Source organism: Hermetia illucens, chromosome 1, assembly GCF_905115235.1.
Source record: "Hermetia illucens chromosome 1, iHerIll2.2.curated.20191125, whole genome shotgun sequence".
Classification (NCBI taxonomy): Eukaryota; Metazoa; Arthropoda; class Insecta; order Diptera; family Stratiomyidae; genus Hermetia; species Hermetia illucens.
In genome coordinates, this window is record NC_051849.1 from 104,148,018 (window position 1) to 104,162,989 (window position 14,972).

The 14,972-nt window shown below is 42.6% G+C and overlaps 1 protein-coding gene across 3 annotated transcripts in view; it reads left to right on the forward strand.

The window, feature by feature from the left end:
• The window catches only part of LOC119646298 (protein prickle-like), a 453,548-nt gene that overhangs the window by 386,695 nt on the left and 51,881 nt on the right, over nucleotides 1–14,972 (forward strand). For all 3 annotated transcript variants that reach the window (XM_038046715.1, XM_038046713.1, XM_038046712.1), the window contains one exon: nucleotides 9,602–10,079. In XM_038046715.1, coding sequence (XP_037902643.1) covers nucleotides 9,602–10,079 — 478 coding nt within the window. The remainder of the gene's footprint in view (nucleotides 1–9,601; nucleotides 10,080–14,972) is intronic.

Consider the following 14,972-nt stretch of genomic DNA (forward strand, 5'->3'; position numbering starts at 1 on the left):
GACACTGGTCTGGACACACCAGCGTGTGGGATTTTTACCCACTAAAACCACCCCCGACTCCCTCCCTGCCCCGCGGAACCACCATAAGGTATTACATCACGGGGCGGAGTCAGCTCACTCTAGCTTTGTCACCTTTCTTCTATACGCGGCGCACGTGACCGCGTTTTTCTCCTCTCCTCTGCTTTTCGCAGTTTATTTTGGATAGATGCGATCATGGAGTTTACCGCATCCCAATTCTCTTGATGTGCTAGCATTTTCGGCACCAGATTTTCTGGTACCAGCACCTCCCCTAGAGTCTGCTCTAGATTCCTCCTTTCTTCCACAAATCTCGGACAGTGGAAGAATACATGCTCTGGGTCCTCTGGGACTCCATTGCAATTTGGACAATCGGGTGAGGTCTCCAATTTAAACCTGTGAAGGTATTGGAGATATCCTCCGTGCCCCGTGAGAAACTGGGTGAGATTATAATTAATCTCACCGTGTCGTCTCTCCAACCACTCCTTGATGGCAGGAATGAGCCTGTGCGTCCACCGACCCTTTCCCGAGCGTTCCCACCGCTCTTGCCATCTATTTATGGATCTCTCCCTTTCAGTCTTCCTCGTCCGCGATGAGGAAGAGGTTGGCTTTGCATTGTATATGTTCGCCATCTCGTCTGCCAAGATGTCAATCGGCATCATTCCAGAGATGACGAATGCTGCATCATCTGAGACAGTCCTGAAGGCAGAGCATACCCTCAGGGCTGTCCTCCTGTAGACTGAACTCAGTTTGGTAGCGTTCCCTGACATCCACAACGCCTCCCTCCAAACTGGGGTCGCATAGAGCATGATCGAGGTCACCACCCTGGCTATAAGCAACCTAGAGGTATGCCGTGGCCCTCCAATGTTCGGCATCATCCTTGCCAGGGCCATACTTGCAGTGGATGATTTGTCGCAAACATACCTTACATGTTGCTTATAGCTAAGCTTCCTGTCTATCACCACTCCCAAGTATTTGATGGTCGGCTTGGAAGTGACGATATGATTCCCGATTCTAATACAGGCGTAATCTCTCTTCCGGCGCTTAGTGATGAGGACCGCTTCCGTTTTTTCCTCCGCAAGTGTCAGACCAGAGCTCTTTAGTCAACTTTTAACAGCACCGATTGCCTCACTTGAGTATAACTCAGCATCTTCAAGATGCTTTGCGACAACAACCAGCGTTATGTCGTCAGCGTAACCCACCACTGTGGCTTCCCCCGGAAGGGGAAGATTAAATACATCGTTGTACATGATGTTCCACAGTAGTGGGCCCAATACGGAGCCCTGCGGGACACCCGCGGAAACAACGTACTCCTGCGGTCCGTCATCGGTGTCATACCAGAGCCTCCTTTCAGTTAAATAACTATCGACGATAGCAGCGAGATAGGCGGGAATACCAACCTTCGCTAAAGATTTCCGTATTAGATTCCAATTGGCCGAATTGAATGCATTTTTCACATCCAAGGTTACTACCACGCAATATTTGCTGGTACTACCCTTTCCGTGAATTGCATCTTCGGCCAAGCCAGTAACAAATTTGATGGCATCAATGGTTGATCTGGCTTTACGGAACCCATACTGCCGATCCGAAAGGCCGCTTTGGCTCTCAACAACCGGGAGTAATCTATTGTAGATTACCCGCTCTAGCATTTTCCCCACCGTGTCCAGGAGACATATGGGTCGATATGACGACGGTTCACCTGGAGGTTTACCTGGTTTAGGCAGAAGTATCAACTTCTGCCGCTTCCATGCCATTGGAAATATCCCCTCGGACATGCACGCTTCGAACAACTCAGCGAACATGTCCGGTCTGGATTTCACGGCAAGCTTAAGGGCCTTATTCGGTACTCCGTCCAGGCCCGGCGCTTTGTTGTCTCCTATTCTACCGCAGATATCCAACAGCTCGTCTCTGGTGACTGGCGGAATTGCCGCCACATTCAGAGGTGGTTGGAATGTGTCGGTGCTCTCCTCTTGCTGGGGGAATAACCCCTGGATGATTTTTAGCAAGAGGGTGGGGCACGTGATCTGCGGAGATGAACGGCCTCTGAATCGTCCCATCACGATTCTGTAGGCATTCCCCCACGGGTTTATGTTCGCTTCTGAGCAGAGCTCCTTAAAGCACTCCCTCTTGCTTCGCTGGATGGCGAGCTTGAGGTTTTTGCGGGCTGCCTTATAGGCGCGCTCCTTTTGTCCCTGTTCGACTCTACCTACCACCCTCTGAGCCACTCTTCTGGCTCGGTGGCAGGCTGATCGAAGGCCGGTCAGTTCATCATTCCACCAGTAGTTTGGTCTTCTACTGGGGAATGAACACCTTCTAGGCATGGACGCGTCACACGCTTTGGCAATGCATTGAGCCAGATGGACGGCTCTTTCCGTAGAGGTGCCTGCTTTATCAGGCTGATCTAACCACACCTCTATGAAGGTCTCCTCATCCAAAGATTTTGCAGACCAGCCTGAAATCTTTCTCGGTTTCGGGCATGATAGCTCTTTGGCCTGTGGCTCGACACATGTCTCAAAGAAGATTGCCTGGTGATCGCTGTGGGTGTAGCGTTCACTGACGCACCAGGACATACCACGCGCCAGCGAAGGGCTGACAAAGGTCAGGTCTACAACCGAGCCTGACCCCCCTTTCTGGAAGGTGTTTACAGCACCTTCGTTGGCCAGAACCATGTCCATCTGCGCAAAAGCTTCTAATAAACTGCGCCCCCTAGCATTTGATTCCCTACTACCCCACTCTAGGGCCCAAGCATTGAAATCACCAGCAATCACCTTTGGACTACGTCCCCTCGCGTCGAGAACAAGATTATCGGATCGATCAATGCTGCTGGTGCATGCCTTCGCGAAGTGCCCAAACATGAGGCATTTAAAGCACCTCTTCAGTGAAATTTGTTCCCTTAAACGGCAAACAACCCATCCAATCCGAACCCTTCCGGCAGCCAACAACATCTGTGCTGCCTCCGCTGGTACTCGTATTGTGGCCGTTTGAGTACCACCATAGGCTTTTCGCAAGCCCACAACTGACTCCTCGGTGAGTTCTTTCAACTTGAATTGCTCCTTCAGAGCAGTACAAATTTCTTCTTTCGATGTTACCTCATCGAGATCCTTGCACTGAATATAGATCTCATGTTTTTGGGCACGCACTGCGGCATTCTCCCCAAGTGAGTTTTTCACTTGAGTGCGAAAGTCATCAGTTTTGCCCACGCTGGATCTTTTCAGCTCGAACATGAGATCCCCTTTCTGGGTTCTTCGGATTCGGTTTACATTTCCGCTCAGATCTTTCAGGTCGGGATCCGCTTTGACCTTTTTGAGTATCTCCGCGTAGGACAGATTGCCCTTACTGGAGATAACAATTACATCTGGACGAGTTCGCACTTTTGCTTTTCGTTCCGCTTTTTTGTTGGTAACTTTAGTCCATCCATCGTTTTCGCTGGTCTTGGGCTTCGCAACGCTGGTCGAGTTTCCTAGATTCGCTGTACGGTTTCCTCCTTCTGGCCTGTTGGTGTTGGTTTTCAGGATGTCCTGTCCTCCTTTTTTTCTCTTAGGCGCCTGCTGATTATTTACAGGATCCCCCTCTTTTTCACGTACTCGCTTATTTCGCTGGAATTGGATGGTAGTACGGTTAGGCGTCACTTGGGTCGCTTGTGATACTGTTGGCACAGCGTGGTTCGGCGTGTCCTTATTATTCTTTTCCTCCTGTGATCTATTGTAGAGCACTCTAATAGCCCTCACCATATTCTTTATGGCTTGGTGCACGTTGTGCTTGTCCTTGATAAACTCGGACAGCTCAACTATTTTTGCCCCAAGCTGGGTGAAGGGTAATTTCTCCAGATCAGGACTCTGTTCCCTATGAGTCTCGGCAGGGTTACCCCTTTTACACGGTCCTTCACTTTTGGCGTTTGTTGACCTTGCCTGTACTTTGTCCTTCATCGTCTTTGGCATTGGTGGAGATCTCAAAGTTGATGAGCTTCTTTTGAATGGATCCTTTTTATTTGATGTTGGGTGAAACATAGGGGAGTGAGGGCTCAAAATATGCCCCCGCAAAAAGTGTAACAGGTCTCGTTCTCAGAACCTATCCAACCGAAAAATCTGAAAAAAATCTCAATTGTGCATCTCTACGAAATCTAGGCCTCAAAATATACCCGGTTCCGATATCTGCACAAATAAAGTTAATAATAGTATATTTCCACATTTTAGAAATTTACCCGGCACCCCTTTTATGTTCCTCCGAGAAGTACAAAATTTGGCATGGGTATAATGAAGAATATAATGCACAATTTGGTCAAGTTTGAAGAAAATCCAACTGTTATTGACAAAGTTATAGGGGGTAAAACTTTACCATTTTTTGTGAATTTCGTGCACTCTTCATGCATGACTGCATGACGTTATCATCACATATCAATTCGTCAATACCACACGAAGTAAGTTCGTATGAATTGGGTGGAAAAGAATTATTTTGTTTTAGTTCTTTAATCTGTATATGAATATCAATTATTCCAACGAGACATGTGTATATGTAGGTATATAGTATATACGTGCTAATGAAGTTTGCGGGTAGTGCCTAATTCAAATAGATATAAGAAGTAAATCGGAAATATGGGTACGATCAATTTATATACGTGCATATAAATGTACAATATTCGGAAATAGGCAGTTTGTTTGTTTACGGTGAGCGTAACATCTACGGCTGTAATATGTACGTATGTCTCGTAGTTTCGTAACTGTATACGGGTAGAAAAATGTGCGTTGAAATTTCTTACATAAGATGAACACAAAACCTTTATACCCGAAGCGCGAGCTTCCGGTATTCCGACTTGTTATCTTTTATAGTTGGCCAACACTCAAATCCATAAAGGGCGACAGGTCGGACGACATTGCGATAAATTTTAGATTTGAGACGTTCGTTGATAAGTCAATCACAAGGGATACCAGTTGTGGAACCCCACTTCATTCACATGGCGCTAATGGGTGAAGCGATCTTATAGCGCAGTTCTCCATTAGCTGATTGATTGGCCTGCGATATTTAAATTGCTCACTTCTGGACCGTTCACTGCCGCTCACTGAGAGTGATAGTGGCGGTTTCATGAGTATCGGTCATCAAAAATTCGGCTTTATTCAGAATCAATCTGAGACCGTGTTGTATGAAGCGATCAATCCATTTTTGAACACATTGCTCGAGATCATTTTTGCTATGAGGCGCTCGAAGGACATCATCTGCATAAAACAGTGTATAGGACGCTGGACATTGGATGGCCCGTGTGTTCATGGCAAGAACAAAGAGTAACCGCTTCCTTGATGAATACTGACAGAGGCAGAAAGTGACCTTAATATACCCGCTACACTTCGAACTTTACTTTTCGGATTGTGATAGAGCAATTTAACCCGGCGCATGAGTTCCTCTGATACTAGGTGTCTTCGTAGAGCGTACCAGAGTAGCTCATGCGGTACGATTTCTCTAGATCTAGAAGTGCACCATATTGAGTGGCCAATGGCTGTCAATCCGGTCCGGGTCACCATCGAACCGATACGATAAACCTAATAAGGAGGAAAAAACAAATTTACAAACGACCCCAAAGAAACCTCAATGTGCATGTTGAGTGAAGTAAGGGAGCATTCTAGAATGATTTTGTTCAGGGGCGAATATAAGTTTTTGGTAGGTCACTACAGGTCTGGTAGAGTCAGTTAATAGCCATAGAAGTTATCACCTTCATTATCATTATAGGGATAAGATAAGTCCGGGCACGTTTGACAAGTTGAGCGAAATATGGATTGCAGAGGAGCTCTTATTGTGGTGGCAGACGCTCGTTGTGGCATAGAAACCTTGTAAACTTTCAGGCGAACTATCTTTCTTCCATAAATCTTTTAAATACTGAGTAGGAAAGTGCTACAGTGGGTAATAACTGCCTGATTAGCTGACGAGTTGTTAGGTTTTTACAATGGCAGTCTGATTTCTATAAAGTGATATCACTATTGAAATTACAAAATTATGTAATTATTATTGGTTGGCTGAAAACAGGTGGAGTGTATAAAAATTTGGAAACTTGAATCAAATTTGGAAGTCCACAGTGACGACTGATATTCGAAGTGAATTTGTAGCAGTTGTCGGTAACTTTCAACTCAAGGAGTATATTTTCCCCATGGATATTCAATAGTGCTAAGTTCTGCGGCTACTATTGCAGAACATAATATATAATACAATGGTATATGTTACCTTCAAAAAACACTGAAGGGAGGAGGTGGAAAGGGGGAATTTTTCTCGGACCAGGATTTTTATCTGGGTGCTGGAATTGACATTTTAATCGAGAGAAGGAATAATATGGGGTCCGGAATAATTTCACCCCGGGCCTGGATTTCCTCTCTATTGTCTTATTTGCAGTATAGGTTTTATAAAATGTCCAGCAACAGTAATGCCTAGGCCAAGATAATACTAAACACAGAGAGGCGCGTGGTATGCTTTCAGGTTGCTCCACTCTGAGATGAAGACGCAGAAATGCCTCTAATCAGGTCGTAAAATTCCTCGAGGATCCGCGATAGAGATAAAAAAAAAGAAAACTCAAAAATAATAGATGAGTCTGCACAATCTCCACCTCAAACTCGGATTTTCTTTCTATACCTTAGCGCAAACTGTATGCCAGTTGATTGATGGAAAGCAAGCCTGGGCTACTTGGTAGGATTACGCTGCTTCCAGAGCAAAGGTAATTGAGGTAGATAGTTTTTCTTTAAATGATGCAATTTTCAGATCGTTGTGCGCTCAAGCGTCGTCCTCCTCCCCCTTATAATTAACAAGTCGGGAAACCGGAAGCTAGACGCTTCAGGTATGAAAGGTTTTGTGTATTTCTTTTATAAAGAGATTTGGGTGTGCATTTGTCCCATTAGCATGTAGCACGTAAAATATGCATATATTATGTGAAATTAGCCACTTTCAAGTGATATTGACATTCATAGTCTCGAATTTGCAGAGAAGCGATAGCTTTGACCTAGTATTACTTTGTTAGTAATAGTGCGATTTTCACCAAATTCGGCAGGATCATGCTCTATGTCATAGCCTATATTGTTGCAAAATTTTGTGATTCTAGGGTGAACTTAAGGGGGGTTTTCCTGTCAATTACTAAAAATTATAGTAATGTACTATTATAAACTTTATTTGAACAGGTATTGGTATGGAGGGTATTTCGGAGCCTAGGCACCATATAGTGACAGCCCCCTGATTTTTTTTCAGATTTTTCGGTTTGAAAAATGAAATGACCACTTTCAACCCCCCGCACTCCCCACCTTTTCAACAAATGTCAAAACTAAGACTGGCTTCGAAAAGTACTGATCGAGACCTTTAATTTGATATCCCACATGACTATATTTGATGAAAAAAAAATTTACACCCTCCCTTTGCATGTATGGGGACCCTCCTTAAATTCGTCGTAAAAGGATGTAACTCACTACATGCGCGAGCGTTCACAGTTTCCACCTTTCTACCAAATTTAGTGCCAATCGCTACAACCGTTTCCGAGAAAAATGCGTGTGACGGACAGACAGACAGTAAAGCGATTTTAATAAGGTTTTGTTTTATAAACAAAACCTTAAAAATGCATATCATGTTCAAGCCCATAGGCAACTACTACATTATAGGCTGCGTCCAGTAGAGAAAATTTGAAAACTATCCCTAAACTCTCAATGAAATGACTATTGTTATGTAAAACCACAATCCTCCTAAACTCATTGAATTAAGACTCCATTATTCCTAGTTACATTACTCGATTTTCCAAGCACATGTATTACTTTTACATTATTTATAATCACATTCCACAGAGTTTCACTTTCCTTACAATAAGTAGTTCAATCAGATCGACTCTGAAGATGAAAGGTAAATTGATGATTTTATCCTTGGTACAGGTTGAAACTAGATTCTAACAGATATATTTCAAGAGCAGCGTAGGCTCCGATATTTCATTCCGGTTACTTCACTAACGTCCCTTAATTCTATTTCAAACAGATACATTGCTTAAAAGAATTGTTCAAGCCTAGTAGGGCTATCACTTTTCTTTTTAACTAACTCTTCACATTTTGGGAGTTTGTCAAAACCTTTCTTACCAAAGATATGAGTTGATCATCATCATGCATCATGTTTGGTTATACGAATTTAAGTCACCGAATTATTACATAAAGGTTTAAATATAATTCTCTGCTTGATAGTAATTGTTTAATTTTGGGAACGTTGGGTGATATTTTTGTTTTTTCTTTCGAATAGTAAGGACACAGCTTTACCATTCCTTCTTTTTCTGGTTTTAATCATTAATAAAGAATTGCGTAAGGCGTTAATGCCGAAATGATCTTTCTGTCCGCCCTTCATCACTGAATACTGTCCACTTTTATGCATACTAGAACTAATTGCTGTATCTCTATTTTAGAACCTTTTAGTCTTTAGAGACTCTTTTTACTGTAGATTGCTTCATAGGCACCTTGCTCAGGTCCTAACTTCTGGCGGTTCGACCTGAAGGAGTTTTTCACCAACGCTTAAAATTTTTAAACCCACAATTTTTAGCTGAAAATTTGTTTATTGACTATTAGAGTATTTTTCAATGGATTAAGCTAAGTAAGTCACTCCATTTCCCCTTCATATTTCACTCTCCTAGAAAATTAAATATATATACCCTTGTCTCATGCCTGGAACCTGATGATACGTTTACAAATGTATGTAACACGTTCAATCATAACGGTACTTATGAGGTAAAAGGGCCTCACAAAACTATCTTTAAGTTACTTTTACTATATACATACGTAATGTTAAACATGCAATTATATATTTGCCTGAGCCTAATATATTGTATAAATGTATTGATCCCAAGTTGTGATATTTCCCCTCTTTTCATGTAAAAAAATTCCCACAGGGCCAATTTTTTCGACTGAAATCACTCACAAAACCGACGCATCAACGAAACAGATAACTAATCCTTGTCCACTAAAATCATTAAAAGATATGTTCAAATGCCGTCACGCAACTCAAAGAAAGAACATATCATCTTATTTAATTTTGAAATTAGTATTCGAAACCTTGATTCGGTGTCATTAAACTGATTTCCGACAAGTCTACCCACAATTTGTCCAACCAAAAACGTGAAATTATTACTGAACGTGTAGCTTGAGCTCTACTATTAAAACTTTGAATGCTATGCCCTCCGGCTGCATTACGCGAAGATAATTTCAGTACAAACTAGCCAATTAGTTATTGATTTAAGGAGTAACAAACTCTTACCTGCAACTTCGTGGCCAAGTAAGAATTTGACTTCGGGCTTAGAATGACTTTCATATCAACCACATTGGTTTCAAGGGGATTTCGTCAAAAAGCGAGATTTATTTTTGTAGACTTTTCTTTGTAATTGAATTTGGTGTTGACCCTTAAGCCCAAGTCTAAACAAATAATTTATTGAAATTGTTAACTTTTGCCTCTGACTTTAATGGACTTCTGCTGACTAAGAACAAATTTCGATCTCTGGCTTAAACTTTCGAAAATGCTTTTAGGAACTGAAACCAATTGTTTAATTCGTCGATTAATCTTTAGACTCATGTATTGAATTTATGTATTTTTTCACTTCCAGGCCATTGAAACGTACAACACCGATGTCGTTTTTACAACAAATTCCATCGGTTCAGCCGAAAGAGAGTCCTTCAAGCGGCAGCGGATTAGAAAGCAGTGGCGGTTCAAATGTCGGAATCTTCTCTCCAACTGCTCATCCACCACCCCAATCGCTCCCTTTCCCTACATCGCCCACCCCTCTACAACGGCAATATCATCCTCAATTGCCCACTGCGTCTGGATCTGGAGGACCTGTAATCCTGCCAGACCGTTTGCAACCACCTACTCTTCAACCTCTTGGGAAATTGCCACCACATCCGCCGCCGATATCATCGGGAAAACCGCCGATTACTTCACCACTCCTGCATCATCAGTCCACGCATCCAAGTTATCTCGTCGGGCCGCAATTGGACATCCAGCGACATTCGCAATCGGACGATGACAGCGGATGTGCTCTCGAGGAATACACCTGGGTCCCGCCTGGACTCAGACCCGATCAGGTAAGATTATCAAGATTTAAGCCGCTAATGCAAAGTAAGGTATCATGCATTGCAGCAATCCTCTTATTGCAAATAATTTAATCCAATTGACTACATTCGAAACACTTATGTGCACGTAGCCTACCTGCTACTCTTCGCTTAAGTGTCTCTACGTTTGGTATTAACGGAATTTCCGTCGTAAATGTGTGCAATTATTTCAAAAAGCTGTTAAGGCTTATCTTCCATCCGCTAAATTTTTTGTCACTTTGTAGATTTCTATCTAACACTAACATTTCCAGCATTGGGATAGGTAAATTGTTCCTGTATCGAGCCCTAGAGCTACAATACGCTACTCGTTGTCATTCATAAACCGCCGGTTGGGCTAACTAAAGGAAGGGGTTTCCGATACTTCATTGTAAGAGAATGCATGAATCATACACTATATCACAGGCCTGGTTGTTTTAAATATGCAAAAGATATTAATACAGATTACGATTGTTTTTACTAAAGTTTTGGATGGAAAAAGCATTTCTATTCAGTGAAAATTCATAATTGCCAATATTTATTTGAATGGCTACTTTCTAGTGCAAATACAGATTAGTGCGAGGTAACCATTTAGATCAAAGTTTCATCGAATTCTCGCCAAGTCAATTTACTAACTCAAAAGAAGCCTAAATCGCTTATACGAAATGATAAAATAGCCTAAATCATTTATACGAAATGATAAAATAGCAAGCTGTAATAATACGCAGTAAATCAATGAACGGCGTCTTGCAATAATGGTGACAAAGATGTTGCGTTGGGCTAGTGACGCGACACGCTTGGCAATGAGGCAGCGGGCGAACTAGCCAAGAAGGGAGCAGGGACGCCTTAACACGGGCCAGAACCTTTCTGTGGAATCGGAAACGGGTTTATGGTCATGTCATTGAAAAATGAAGAGGAACGGTTGAGGTAGTTATACTGGGCGGGGCTACCAGAAATAGAGCAGTCCAGGGTTCTCATTGGAGGATACGAACCAAGCGCACCAAGGGGTCCTTAAACTTCACCGAAAAGAACCTCCGAATCATAGTGGGAATACTCACTGGTCACTTCTGGCTAAACTATCACTTAGAGAAGCTAGGGATATCTACAGACATCACCTGTGGAGTGTGATGAAACCTCTGCACACGTTCTGAAACAGTGTCCGGCACTTGCGAAAAGTAGGTCGAGGCATGTGGGAGAATACTTAATACCAGATGAAAAGTTGAATGATTTGGAAGTAGGGAATATACTAAAATTCCTAACAGGCTTGCTTGAGATACTATGATTAATACGTCCACTATAACCAGTAAAAGGGGCACAATAGTTCTTTAAGAACGCGGTGCGACTTTACCTTAATATAATAAAAATAATCCACCTTGCGATGGGGCATAGTGCGTCAACCGCACATAGGAATGTCATTCACGATTCGCCGAGATGCCTTTCAGCCTCCTGCCAGACTTCCGGACTTTCGCACTCCTGTTCCACTGTTCTATGGCATGTGACTCTGGGGTGCCAGCTGTCTTGGGATAGTGGATTCTGACGCATTTGGTAGCCACGATGAAATTGCCACCTTTTCTTATTGTGTGATCTATGGGCTGCCACTTTTGCCTTTCGATCGACACGTTCTCGGGTAGCCTAGACCAAAGTAGCCTGTCATCCGGCTACTCTGGTCCCGGTTACCTATCGCAGACAATTGTTGACGAATATTTGCAGCTGTCAAGTAACCAATTTCCATGACATAGTGTAAGAGCAAACATATGTCATCAGCATATTCGAGGTGTTTGAGGAGTGATGTCGTGGCCCATTAAAGCGCGTCGATAACAGAAAGGAATAAATACCAGTGACAAAATGCACCCTTGGCGAACTTTCTGGACCTCGGATTTTACCTCGATATATCACATGGCAGTTTGCATCCTCATATGTTGCTCTTATAATAGCTATTAATTTTCAGGAATGCTCCTCTTGCGTATAGTATGCCAGATACACTCCTGTTCACGCTGTCAAAAATCTTTCCGAGATCGTTGAAGAACATGTGAAGCGAAGATCTAAACTCCGTGTGGAAGTCAGCATCGATTAAGCTTTCGAGATATTCTTTGATAAGAGGCAGGATTATTTTAGCTATTATCTTTGCGGTTATCACACTAAAGAAGGGTGCTTTTCTTTGGAATCTTGACGATCATCCCTCACTTCCATTCTCTGGGAAAGGTCTCGGACTCCCAGTATTTGCGCTGCAAGTTCCGCGATGAATAACTTTGCGACCGTCGAACCCAGCGAGTTTACCCTGATGATGATGATTTCTCTTCTGTTTAGATGAACAGTCCGTATCCACATATTACCGTGACTAGCCATTTCATCCACAATGGGTAGAACTTCGAATGTGATACGATTAAAAATCGTGGTAAAGTGTTCTTACCGATTCTTCAGCTGCTCTTGATTGTGGATGAGGAATAGACCGTTAGCGTCTCTCACAGGGACATCGAAAAGGGTGTGATGCGGTATACGGTTTGGAAATGATTACTTTCTGCGGCAGCTTCTGTTTCACTGACCAGTGCAATAATAAATTCCCTTCCGTTATGGCTCACACTACGCTGAATTTACTGAGAAGTTGCACGGTATTGGAGCTCAAGCGCAAAACGTCCATCATCATTCGTAATGGTCGAAAGAACCGTCCGTTTATCGATTCGCTTCAATGATTCCCCAGGAAATCAGATCTTCTGGAGCTTCTTTAGGATGTGCCGACGACCTGCTAAGCAAGAAGAAAACAGCATTTTTAATGTCGGCCCAATTCTTATCAATATTCTAAGGCGGGTCACTCAAGATATCTGCCTTTCGATCAGCAAGATAACCCTATACAATTGAGATGCTCCATTACCCGGACGGGAGTCTCAAGCAATTTGTACTGTTTACGTTGATTGATCGTAGGAATATATTTATCTGGTCCTACCTAATCATTATTGTCACTGTACTGCTTCTAATGGCAGAAAAATGACATTCGGCTGGTTTGGAATATGATCGCCACTTATCTGAGGATTAACCAAATTCCAAAATAACTTCTAAGCCCGATCCTCCTTCCATAGTTTACGCGTCTGTGAAGATTATTATGTTCGTAGAACCCATGGTTCACTGACAACCATCTTAATTAAAAATCGCGTTATCATATGATCTGCGGGCGTCAGTTGTAAATGAAACTTTTTCGATATCTACCTAGATGGTCTGAAGGTTCAAGGCGTTAAACTTCGGCTAGCAAAACTCGTCACTATGTCTTCCGGGGAAATAAGGCGGTAAAGAATATTTGCCCTCGATACAAAAGGTTTATATGCGGTACCACAGTGGCTCGAGCCTATATTCTTGTGTTTTACGACTTTTATTGGGTTCGGAGTTCCATTAGAAATTAATTTGTTGGATCCAGGGTACCTTTGTATGGATGCATTACATGTTTCCTGTGACTATTCAACAATCTATGAAGCTTTATCATCAGTGTTTCTTTTCGATGTGGTATTTTCAGTGGGACTTCTTCGCGCCGTTGCTGAACATCCATTTTGTAATGGCCTTAATATGCGAACCAATTTTCATTACCTAAAAAGGATATGCAGAGTATGCCTGAAATCCCTGGTTTTTAGCAGCTGTGTTAATTTGACATCCTCTTCCGTGGAAGTTGGTGCCCTGTAACAACTGCAGATATATATATCACACCACCTACTCTAGATCGCGTGAGCGCGTTCTGCGGATTTTGTCTCGCCTCTTTCATAATCCAATTATCGCATGTGCACACCTCCGTTTTTCGGCTCTAATTTGCTATCCAGGCCTCAGTATATAGATCTTTGTATTACTCACAGAAAACAATACCCATTTTGTTCTCAGAGGCACTCTGAAGAGCATGCCTACAGAAGGAACTTTGTGCATAATGGCGATCATCTTGCTAAGCATGTCGTTGCTACGGGTTGAAATAAGGGCACTGTCTCTACTCTTGCAAGCGAGCCCATCGAAATGAACCTCACCAACAGCAATAGTTTATTACATCTCTTCAATTGTTATATTATCGAACGTGGCTTACATATTTCAGTGAACCTTGGATGCATGAGAATCTAGTTGCCGCTACACGCGGCACACCACACCTACGCGTAATCGCTGCTGGTTCCAAAGTGCTGCAATGCCATCTACCTAGATTCCAAGCAACTTTTTCTCTAATATTGTCAGCCAAGTAGGTCCAGAGTGACCAGCCTGGGAAAATGGGCTTTACCGCATGGCATAATAAATCCAGTTGTCACCCTTTAGCAATGTGCCACTGTCACATCTTTTCGATAATACATTCTCAGCCGTAGGCCAGTGAAGGTTATTTGTTATTGTCTCCGGGTAGAGTATCCCGATGGCACGACGCAGAGATAGGTTGATGAAAGTTTACATCTTCCTAGCAATAGTGGTAGCCAGTTTCCACATATACTTCCATATAGCAGCACAGGGAGAACACTGCCATCAGTGAATACTTGACTCAACTTAACATTGGTGTTGAGATAATTGTATTTCCAGTTTTTGGATAAAACAACGAAGAATGCTATTGCATACGTGAAATTGAATCATTAGTTCAGTTAGAAATAACTCGATGACTAGTTGCGCTTTATTTTCAGTCCGATTGTGCTCTTTTCATAAATGGGTTATAATAGCCAAAAGTCGTAGAAGTGTGATCAATCCCTATCCAGTGCGTCCTTATCGCTTCAGTGACAAGAAGTTGTAGTTCCTACCTCTTTTGTTTGCCTTTTGCGGCGTGAGTGTCTTTTTCAATCCCCGCTCAATGGGCCAACCAGAATATAACACTCCCGAGAACCTTGTTTTGCTTTACCTTGTCCTTATCTGTAGTTTTCAAAATAAATAAAATTGAATGAAATAATAGTAATA